The sequence below is a fragment of the Microtus oregoni genome, unplaced genomic scaffold (assembly GCF_018167655.1).
Source record: "Microtus oregoni isolate MIOR12 unplaced genomic scaffold, Mior012 000099F_ref0000060, whole genome shotgun sequence".
Classification (NCBI taxonomy): Eukaryota; Metazoa; Chordata; class Mammalia; order Rodentia; family Cricetidae; genus Microtus; species Microtus oregoni.
Window position 1 is genome coordinate 1,435,097 of NW_024544712.1, and position 12,048 is coordinate 1,447,144.

At 40.1% G+C, this 12,048-nt stretch overlaps 1 protein-coding gene across 1 annotated transcript in view; it reads right to left on the bottom strand.

Annotated features, from left to right (window-relative positions):
* Positions 1 to 3,075: 3,075 nt before the first annotated feature.
* The window catches only part of LOC121443099 (G-protein coupled receptor 143-like), a 151,331-nt gene continuing 142,358 nt past the window's right edge, over positions 3,076 to 12,048 (bottom strand). The window contains exons 6-9 of the mRNA XM_041644785.1: positions 8,099 to 8,207; positions 5,725 to 5,842; positions 4,907 to 5,129; positions 3,076 to 3,166 (exon numbers count right to left, since the gene is read on the bottom strand). Coding sequence (XP_041500719.1) covers positions 3,117 to 3,166; positions 4,907 to 5,129; positions 5,725 to 5,842; positions 8,099 to 8,207 — 500 coding nt within the window. The 3' untranslated portion in view covers positions 3,076 to 3,116. The remainder of the gene's footprint in view (positions 3,167 to 4,906; positions 5,130 to 5,724; positions 5,843 to 8,098; positions 8,208 to 12,048) is intronic.

Genomic DNA, 12,048 nt, shown 5'->3' on the forward strand with positions numbered 1-12,048 from the left:
TAAACTGATTGGCCCAGTATCTCAGGCTTCTTATTAACGCTTACAACTTATATTAGCCCATTATTCTTATCTGTGTTAGCCATGTGGCTCAGAACCTTATTCAGTGGGGCAGTTACATCTTGCTTCTTCTGCAGCTAGGACAGGATGCCCAAAAGGACTTCCTTCTTCCCAGAATTCTCCTGTTCTCATCGACCCACCTCTACTTCCTGAGTGGTTGTCCCGCCGATACTTCCTGCCTGGCTACTGGCCAATCAGCGTTTATTTAAAATATAATTGATAGGAAACAGACCATTGTCCTACAGCATTTCCCCCTATTTTTTTAAAAACAAGAACTCTGAATCTAATATCCTTTCTTTAGCTTTTCTCCTGACCATTAGCCATAACAACTTGTAACCAACATTGGAAACAAAGGAAAATATCCATAGTCCATTTTTTGAGAATGTGGGCTTAGTTCTTCAGGCTACTTCCTGCTTATTGGGGGCACTGATAATCTTATGGGGACCTAAAGAAAATTTGGAATTATGATCAAGTCCTGACTGGATTATCCTATGAGGCTTGATCATCTCAGGCATCAGTCTTGAATCTGTTCTGGATGTAGAACTCAGACATCTGGGCTATCTGTTCCTACTGGAGATTTCTCAGGTGGTCTTCCTTGATCAAACCTGATTTTTTTCTTAACTCAGAATAAATCCATAGCCTCTCATTTTCTGTGGAAACAAAAGCAAAACCTCTTTTCCAAAGTAACATATCTTTTGATTTCAATTTTGAAGTCAAGGCATTTTTCAAAATACCTATCTTGGATTAGTTCATCAGCATTTAAAAACAAATATCTTTTAGCAGCTGTTGCTCCTTCCTCAGCATTCAAACAATTCAAAGAGAGCATAATAACATACAGTATCAAGACTCTCTGTGTATTTTTCATCTTTATGTGGCTTTATTTAAACCTCTATTTCTTTTATTTTTACTTTTAATTTTTGGCCTTTTGAGTCAGGTTCTCTGTGTATCTTTGGCTGTCCTAGAACTCCCTTTGTAGACTAGGCTGTCCTTGAACTCACAGATATCTGCCTGCCTCTGTCTCCCAAGTGTTGGGATTAAAGATGTGTGCAACCACACCCAACTACTCTTTTTTTCTTTTTTAAGGACTTTAACCCTTTTCTTTTCTCTCCCATGCCTGTATGTATGTATGTATATATATATATATATATATATATATATATATATATATATATATATATGGTTTTTCGAGACAGGGTTTCTCTGTGGTTTTGGAGCCTGTCCTGGAACTAGCTCTTGTAGACCAGGCTGGTCTCGAACTCACAGAGGTCCGCCTGCCTCTGCCTCCCGAGTGCTGGGATTAAAGGCGTGCGCCACCACCGCCCGGCGCCTGCATATATTTTTAACACACTGTAAAACATTAAGAGGTTTTCTTCACCTTTGACTCTCTCTTTACCATATATCTCTCTTTATCTGACCACATGAGTCTTTAATTTGCTAGGCAATATGGCTAGAATTAAAGCTGTGGCTTTGATGGCTGGATCCAGCCCATTCTTTAGTTTTCTGAGATTCTAGCCTCATAGGGGAGGTACCGGCTGTAGCCATGTTTATAGCCATGTTTATTGCCACGACTCTGTGGTGTTTCAAGATCCCTGCCACCAAGCAAACTGCAGCAGTCTGCTCACAAACCACAGTCAAATGCTCTATAGCCAGGCCTCCTTCCTGAAAGAGTCCGAGTTTGCACTGGCAGAATGGCCCAGAAAGCCGGCATTTTAAAACAGTGTGGCTTTTTTGCTGCTGCAGCTGAAAACCAAAAAGCATGTGGTCAGGTTTTTATCAACACCATTTAAGTATTTCATGACAGGACTTCTTCAAAGAGCTGCAAGGTTTTACAGCTAAAGCTAGTCAGGAAGCGTCTCTTAAATGAGAGTGCTTGCCTCTAGCAAGCAGAGCCCACTCAGGAGAGTGCTGCTATCAATAAGCCATGCTTAACTCTATTATTTTATGTCTAGAATTACTTCCCAAGCTTTCTCAGACTTTATGTGGATCAGTTGTCCTCATGGGCACCATTTGTTGTCTGAGTTTCTGTCCTGCCCGGTTCCCACAATTGTTAAGTCCCAATGAAGTCACACAGAGGTCTACATTAATCATAAACGAATTGGCCCATTAGCTCAGGCTTCTTATTAACTCTTATAACTTATACTAGCCCATTATTTTTGTCTATACTAGCCACTTGGCTCGGTACCTTATTCGGTGAGGCGGTCACTTCTTGCTTCTTCTGTGGCTGGGTCACAATTACACACTAGGACGTCCTTCTTCCCAATATTCTCCTGTTCTCATTGACCCACCTCTACTTCCTGTCTGGTTGTCCCACCTATACTTCCTGCCTGGCTACTGGTCAATCAGTGTTTATTTAAAACATAATTGACAGAATATAGAACATTGTCCCACACCAGAAATTATTTTGCTTTCATTTGCTTTCCTGTTCCTCCAATCCTTTTCTCAAGTCAGTACTTTTAATGACTGTTGTATTAATTCAATATAAGAATAATTTGAACTGTTTTAAATGTGTACGATAAACTATGAGGGCAGTGTTTATGATCACTGCTGCAAAGGCACACCATTCCTAATGCATGGTCTGCTGGAGTTCTTTACAGTCAACGGGAGTTGTTAAAAATAAAATATTGTTTTTAAACATAAAGCAAAGAAAACCAGCCTACAAACCACAATCCCAGAAAACTTAGACAATAATGAGGATCCTAAGAGAGATATACATGGATCTAATCTACATGGGAATTAGAAAAAGACAAGATCTCCTGAGTAAGTTGGGAGTATGGGGACCTTGTGGGAGGGCTGAAGGGAAGGGGAGAGGCAGGGAGGGGAGAAGAGAAAAATGTAGAGCTCAATAAAAATCAATAAAAAAATAAAATATTACTCAGTTAAATGAACTGTGTAGTGATGTTTGCTGCTGAATGAACCTTCAAGATTTTAGGCTAAGAAGTCAGACAGAAAATGGCAAATACTGTATAATGTGATTCATAGGAAATATGCAGAACATTCACATGCATAGAAAAATTAGAACAATGGCCCTGTTTATTTTCCCGTTGGACCTTCCTTCATTTTTAAAGACTTCGAACACTTCCGGTCTCTGAGCAACAGTCCAGGGCAACACCTAGTTGGAAGAAATAGAAACAAGGAGGGTCCTGTTAATTCTGTTCTAGGCGGGAGAGGTAGGGTTTAGGAACCAGATGTAGTGGGGTTTATTGTTACTGTAGGATTTTATTATAGTGTCAAAATGGCTCAGTTGTTTGAGCTTTCAGCATGGGAATTCAAATACACACAACTAATTCTAGATGCAACTTTTTGCCTCCTTCCCCAGGTCATATCAGTAACTTGGCGTGCTGACAGTGGTTTGAACTTGTATGTCCCTGTCCTTCGTGAACTACTGGGCTGTATCAGAAGCCTGTGGGCTGGGGTGTGACTGGAGTTGCAGAAATAGCCCAGCATGAATGAGACCTTGGGTTCCATTCCAGAACAGACAAATAAAAAGTCCCCAGACACAAGGTTTCTCCATCTTGTCAGTCTAGCCAGAAGGGCTTCTCTGTTTCCTCTAGGGCTCCCCAATACAACTATATATTAGCACCTTGGGGAGATCAGGTCATGGGTTTATTTACACATTTTCTCAGTCAGACTTGTTCCAAGAATGAACCTCCTTCCGTGTATTTAAAAAGCAGGAAAAGGAAAGAAGATAGAATTCCTCTAGCCAATTCCACACATCTTTCCTGAAAATACTCTTCCCACTAGTTTGACACAAGGCAAATTATTTTGTTGGGGCTGTGCTGTGTATTGTCATTGGGCGTGTGTGTGTGTGTGCACGCATGCATGCGTGTATTTGTGTGTGTACATGCATGTGTGCATGTGTGTATGTGTGGTGTGCATGTGCGTGTGCTTGTGTGCACGTGTGTGAGTGTGTTCGTGTGTGTGTGCACTGTGGTATGTGTATGGTATGTGTGGTTTGTGTGCGTGTGTCTGTGTGTGTGGTGTGCGTGTGTGTGTGTGTATGTGTGTGCACGTGTGTGTGTGTACATGGATGTTTTTGCGCCCCAAACATTATGTTCAAAATGCAAAGGAGACGTTTTCTGACCCAGGGGACACTATGCCACAGAAGACATTTATCGATGTGTAAAGAGTTTTCACTGTCACACTCTAGTAAGCTAATATCAGCTGTTTCTCCCCATTCTCTGTGGACCAACTGAGAATGCGCAGGATTGTTCTGATGAACCTAACTAGGTTTATTGTCGCTTAGATTTATTTTTATTTATATGTATCTTTGAGTACATGTGTTTATGTGCCCACCCGGACCACAAGAGGGCATTAGCTCTCCTGGACCTGGAGTTACAGGTGACTGTGGGTATCCCGATTTGCATGTGGGAACTAAGCCACTGAGTGTTTTTAAACATTTCCCCTTAGACTGCCAGGATATTATTGCAACCAGTTAGCTGGGCACGGTGGTCTATTCCTCCAATACCATTCAAACAGCTAAGGTGGGAGGATTGGATGTTACAGACGACCCTCTGTTTCAGAGTAAGATTCTGTTTTAAAAATAAAAAAATTAAAAAATGAGGAGAACATGTAGTGGTTAAGAGCACTTGCTGTTCTCCTAGAAGAATCATGTTTAGTTCCCAGCATCACACAGCAGCTCACAACCACCCAGAACTCCAGTTCCAGGGGACCTGACCCCACCTTCTGGTTTTCATGGGCACCGGGTACACATGTGGTTCACAGACATACATGCAGGTAAAGGTAACACAATCATACACTAAAATGTGAGCGATTTCTAAAAGGGGTGGATAAATAGATAAAAATGAAAAGATGTGGAAGAGGAAATGCACCTCCCTGCTTAATGTATTACCTTCAGACAGAACGCTCACCACCTCATCAGAAGTGTGTCCCCCAGCACAAGCCACCTTCTTGGGATTTCCGTGAGGCACACGGGAGCCCACAGGGGACTCAGCAGATGCAGTCATTGCTTCCCACTGCATCACCATTTTGGGAGGATGGGCATCCAGGTTGCATCCTGTCCAGCCATAGAAAGCCAGAGACAGGAGAAGTCCTGGGGCTGGATTCAGTATTCCCTGGGAAGGAGGGTGAAGGACATGTGGAGATCAAGGGAAATGGGACGATCTTTGGTCACCATAGTGATAAGTGCCGTTCTGGTTTGCCCAATGGACTGGCATTCCTCTGAAACACCCAGACACACAAAATAAAATATCTAATTTAAAAGGAAGCAAAGTAAGATATCTAATTTAAAAAGAAGCAAAATAAAACATCTAATTTAAAAACAAGCAAAATAAAATATCTAATTTTTAAAAAAGGCAAAAAAAATGAGTAAGAGTTTGATCCTGTGAGTTAACGTCAAATCCTTCATATTCTAGGCGCAAGTGACTTAGCAGAGATTGTTGTGCTTTTATTAACTCATTCACTCACTCACTCACTCACTTACTTTGCAGTGCTAAAGATCAAACACCCCGTGAATGCAAGCACCAGGCTCCATCTCAGACCTGAGCCTGTTCAATAATGCGATGACTGAATCTAGCTTGCCAGTGCACCAGGTGATAGAGGTCATCCAAGAACCTCGCGCTGATTATATGTTTACATGCTGGACTTTGAATGTTTTTTACGTTGATTTCCTTTTTTATGAGAAGAAAAAAAAAGTCTATATTGACCTACCATGATAAACCACGTGGTCCTGGCTGCATTCTGGATGCGTTTCAGAGAGTCTCCGTGGATATCTGGTTTCATTTCAAGGTAGAACAAAAGACTTTTGTTGATGATATTGGATGACCAACTGATGGAAGGAAAATGTCACTCAGTGAAATTCATCATGTCTTTCGCCACGGTTTGTGTGTATCGGTTTTTGGTAGCAATTTGACCACTTTAGGAAGAAGGAGTTGAGTTGGCATCAAGACTTTAGTTGAGATACAAATCCTTCTCTTGATCTAACACAGACCTCAAATGATTCTCCTGATGGAAACACTGCACATCACATCAAGGTGTAAAGTTTAACCCTGTATCAAACCAGAAATCATCCTCCATAAGAGAGGTAACCTAAAGACTTCCTTCCTTCCTTCCTTCCTTCCTTCCTTCCTTCCTTCCTCTTTCATTCTTGCTCCTTCGTTCCTCCTCCCTCCCTCTCCCTCCCTCCCTCCCTCCCCCCTCCCTCCCTCCTTCCTTCCTTCTTTCTTTTTGAGAAGTAACCTAAACTTTTGATGGAGACCAAAATACTATTTTGATATTTTATGAGGAATCTGTGTGTCCCTGAGAGACGGTGCATGCGTGCTTGTGGCGGGGCTGGGGTGCAGTCGGAGGACATCTCTTGAAGTCGGTTTTCTCCCACAACTTTGTAGGATGTAGACATCAAATTGTCAGACCTGAGCGTAAGCATCTTTGCTTACTGAGCCACCTCACCAGTCCTGATCTGGTTTAAATGAGAATGGCCTCTTGACCCTACCCCCCCCCAGTGGGTGGAATTATTTGGGAAGGATTAGGAGGTCTGGCCTTGTGGGAGGAGTATCACTTTCAGTGAGTTCTGAAGTCTCAAATGCCCACAGCATTCTCAGTGAGCATCTTTGCTTCTTTTTTTGTGAATCGGGTTGTGAACTCTGAGCTTCTGCCCCAGCACCAACCTGCTTGCTGCCGCGCTTGCTGCTATGAGAGTGATGAACGCCTATCCTTCTGGAACTGTAAGCCCCAAATAAATCTTTCTTTATATAAATTACCTCTGACATGATGTTTTATCACACTAGCCGAAAAATACTCAATATCAGTCCTTGTGTGGAATTTTAAAATGTTAGTCTCGGTGCGTCCCTGCGCTGTGAAATAACAAGGTGAAAGAATGACAAGCAGTAGTTAACGTTGGCCTCACCTGAAAGGCAATTAAAGAAATGTCCTCCTGCTGGGGGAAGTAATACCACGGAGAGTTGCCTTGTTCTGTATGGTACTGATTCATTACAGCTTGGATCGCAATCTTTTTACATAAGCTTTGTTAGACGTTTTCAAAGCATCAACCAGAAACGTTTGTGAAAGGGGGGGGGGGCACAAAAGGGGATGACTGCCCAGCTTCTTCTCTACCCTTCAGTGAGCTGAGTCTTTACACTGAAGATGTGCCCTGGGCCTTTTCTCTAAAGGTACAGGAATTGTGGGGAAAAGAGTAAGACAGATGGGTACACTCATAAAATTAGGCCAGGGCAGAGAAGCACTTGCTGTTCTCGCAGAGGATGTGGGTTCAGTTCCCAGCACTCACAGGGTAGTTCACAAATTCTGTACCTGCAGGGCATAGTGGCATGTGTTTTAACCCCAGTGTTCCAGAGGCAGTCATAACTCTGTGAGTTCCAGGCTAACCCGGAGCAGCTCATGAGACCCTGTCCCTGTCTTAAAAAACAAATAAATAAATAAATGATAAAAAATGCTAACTTCAGGGATATCTGGGCATACTCTTCTGGTCTCTATGGGCACCAAACACACACATGGCACATCTGCTTCCACACAAGCAAAATACTTATATTTACATAAGATAAAAAGCATCATTGCCCCTTTACTTTGGTCAGCCCAGCAACGAGACGAAATGCCAGGTGCATACAGCTTAAATATTTGAAAACTGAACCCATAGCTGGGCATGATGGTGTTTTTCTGCAACCCCAGCACCTGGAAGACAGAGGCAAGCAAACCACAGGGGTCAGCCAGGGATATGGGGGGAGACATTGTCTCAAAACAATAAGAAAATAGAAAGGGAGAAGAAAAACTGGCTGATTCTGTCTTTAAAAAATAAATAAATAAAAACTTGAATAGTTAGCTTCTTATTCTCAGGGTTTGATACATAATTGTCATAAAGGTTTTTCTTTTTTTTAAAAAAAAAGTGAGTTCTGGACTTGTTGACCTGTGTTTTGTTCATTCCTTCAGGGGATGCATTACATTGTCTCAGAGATTTCCCTTCCAGATGATTTCCTTTGGAACACGTAAATCACATTTGGAAAAGTAAAATGACAAGTTGGCAGATCCTTCCCACTAGCACAAGCAACAACAAAAATACTAGAAGAAAGGTTACCATGCAATCAACACCAGCATTATTTTGAAAAACAGGCTCTTGATCACGGCTCCCATCAGCCTCTCATTCTCCGTGTAAACACCTTTTCTTCCTTTCAGTAAAGAGGCCACTGTAGGAGTGTAAAGAAATATCAGACAATACTCATGACTTACATTAACTCATAATAGAGAAGAAAATCAAAGCAGATACGAACGCTTACACATAGCCAGAAGAGCATGAGGTAAACCCCATCACTGACAGTTATTACAGTGTTGTACCTGGAGTACTCACAGATACCAAGGCACACAGACATATACACATGTACATGTACACATATATACATACACAGACATATAAACTTACACTTTGAAATAACTCTGTATATTGTGATACTAGGAATGATACATAAGGACTCATGCATGCTAGGAAAGTGCTCTTCCCCTGAGCTTTTTCAACTTCACTGACTGAGCTCAGGGAATAGCGGCAAACCTATAGGTCCTTCTAGATTCTCCTGGTGCTGACATCAAACACAAATGCAGGAATTTTGTCACAACTTGGAAATTAATACTGATCATTTGTTAACTGAACTCTTGATTTTATTAGTAATTCATTCAAGTATTGTGTTTTAAAGGCTTGTTTTGTCCATTCTAAAATAATATACACTTACTATTTTAGAATATTGAAAAAGCACCCACATATGTAAAAGAAACATTACTAGAATTCAAATCACACATCAAACCCCACACAATAATAATAGGAGATTTCAACACTCCTCTCTCACCAATGGACAGGTCAACCAGACAGAAACTTAACAAAGAAATAAGAGAACTAACAGATGTAATGAATCAAATGGACTTAACAGACATTTATAGAACATTCCACCCAAACAGGAAAGAATATACCTTCTTCGCAGCACCTCATGGAACCGTCTCAAAAATCGACCACATAGTTGGTAACAAAGCAAACATCCACAGATACAAAAAAATTGGAGTAACCACCTGTGTTTTATCGGATCACCATGGAGTACAGTTAGAAGTTAACAACAATAAAACAACCAGAGAGCCTACAAACTCATGGAAACTGAACAGTCAACTACTGAACCACCCTTAGGTCAAGGAAGAAATAAAGAAAGAAATTAAAGTCTTCCTTGAATTTAACAAAAATGAAGACACAACATACTCAAACCTATGGGACACTATGAAAGCAGTGCTAAGAGGAAAGTTCATAGCACTAAGTGCCCACTTAAAGAAAACAGAGAAAGCTCACATTGGAGACTTAACAGCCCACCTGAAAGCTCTAGAAAAAAAAGAAGCAGACTCACCCAGGAGGAGTAGAAGACTGGAAATAATCAAACTGATGACTGAAATCGACAAAATAGAAACACAGAAAACAATACAAAGAATCAACGAAAATAAGAGCTAGTACTTTGAGAAAATTGACAAGATTGACAAACCTCTATCCAAACTAATCAAAAGGCAGAGAGAGAACACTCAAATTAACAATATCAGAAATGAAAAGGGGGACAAAACAACATTCACTGAGGAAATTCAGATTGCCATTAGGTCTCACTACAAATCCTGTACTCCACAAAATTGGAAAATGTAAAAGAAATGGACATTTTTAAAGATAAATACCATATACCAAATTAAATTAAGACCAGGTGAACAATTAAAATAGACCTATAAGTCACAAGGAAATAGAAGTTGTCATCAAAAACATCCCAACCAAAAAAAAAAAATTCTAGGGCCAGATGGTTTTAGTGCAGAATTCTACCAGAACTTCCAAGAAGAGCTAATACCTATACTCCTTAATGTGTTGCACAGAATAGAAACAAAAGAGTCATTGCCAAGCCCTTTTAATGAATCTACAGTTACCCTAACACCAAAATCATACAAAGACTCAACACAGAGAGAGAATTAGTCTCACTCATGAACATCCATGCAAAAATTCTCAATAAACTACTGGCAAACTGAATCCAAGAACACATCAAAAACTCATCCATTATGATCAAGTAGGCTTCATCCCAGAGATGCAGGGCTGGTTCAACATAAGAAAATCTATCAATGTAATCCATCATATAAATAAACTAAAAGAAAAAAACCATATGATCATTTCATTAGATGCTGAAAAAGCATTTGACAAAATTCAACACCCCTTTATGATAAAGGTCTTGGAGAGATTAGGGATACAAGGATTATATCTAAATACAATAAAAGCAATATACAGAAAGCCAACAGGTAACATCAAATTAAATGGAGAGAAACTCAAAGCCATTCCACTAAAATCAGGAACAAGACAAGGCTGTCCACTCTCTCCATATCTCTTCAACATAGTGTTTGAAGTTCTAGCAATAGCAATAAGATAACATAAGGAGATCAAGGGGATTCTAATTGGAAAGGAAGAAGTCAAAATTTGTTATTTGCAGATGATATGATAGTGTACATTAGTGATTCCCAAAACTCTACTAGAGAATTCCTACAGCTGATGAGTACCTTCAGTGATGTGGCAGGATACAAGATCAACTCAAAAAAATCAGTAGCCCTCCTATACACAAAGGATAAAGAATCTGAGAGTAAAATCAGAGAAATATTACCTTTCACTATAGCCACAAATACATAAAGTATCTTGGGGCAACACTAACCAAGGAAGTGAAAGATCTATTTGACAAGAACTTTAAGTCTTTGAATAAAGAAATTGAAGAGATACCAGAAAATGGAAAGATCTCCCATGCTCTTGGACTGGTAGGATCAACGTAATAAAAATAGCAATTCTACCAAAGGTAATCTATAGATTCAATGCAATCCCCATCAAAATCACAACAAAATTCCACACAGACCTTGATAGAAAAATCAACTTTATATGGAAAAAAAACCAGGATAACCAAAACAATCCTATACAATAATGGAACTTCTGGAGGCATTTCCATCCCTGACATTAAACTCTATCACAGAGCTGCAGTAATGAAAACAGCTTGGTATTGGCATAAAAACAGTTATGTTGACCAATGGAATCGAATTGAAGACCCGGATATATATCCACAAACCTATGAACACTTGATTTTCGATAAAGGAGCTAAAAGTAAACAATGGAAGAAAGAAAGCATCTTTAACAAATGGTGCTGGCATAACTGGATGTCAACATACAGAAAAATGAAAATAGATCCATAACTATCACCATGCACAAAACTCAAGTCCAAATGGATTAAAGACCTCAATATAAATCTGACACCCTGAACCTGACAGAAGAGAAAGTAGGAAGTAGCCTGCAATACATGGGCACAGGAGATCACTTTCTACGTATAACCCCAGTAGCACAGACAATAAGAGCAAAAATGAATAAATAGGACCTCCTGAAACTGAGAAGCTTTTGTAAAGCAAAGGACACTGTCATTAAGACAAAAAGACAACCTACTGACTGGGAGAAGATCTTCACCAATCCCACATCAGACAAAGGACTGATCTCCAAAATATATAAAGAACTCAAGAAACTAGACATTAACATTCTAAATAACCCAATTAAAAAATGGGGTACTGAACCGAACAGAGAAATCTCAACAGAAGAATTTCAAATGGCCAAAAGATACTTAAGAACATGTTCAACCTCCTTAGCCTATCAGGGAAATGCAAATCAAAACAATTCTGAGATACCATCTTATACCTGTCAGAATGGCTAAATTCAAAAACACCAATGATATGCTGGAGAGGATGAGGACTAAGGGGAACACTCATCCATTTCTCGTGAGAATGCAAACTTGTGCAACCACTTTGGAAATCAGTATGGTGGTTTCTCAGGAAATTGGGAATCAACCTACCTCAGGATCCAGCAATGCCACTGTTGGGAATATACCCAAGAGATGCCCAATCATACTACAAAAGCATTTGCTCAACTATGTTCATTGCAGCATTATTTGTAATAGCCAGAACCTGGAAACAACTTAGATGCCTTTCAATGGAAGAATGGATAAAGAAAGT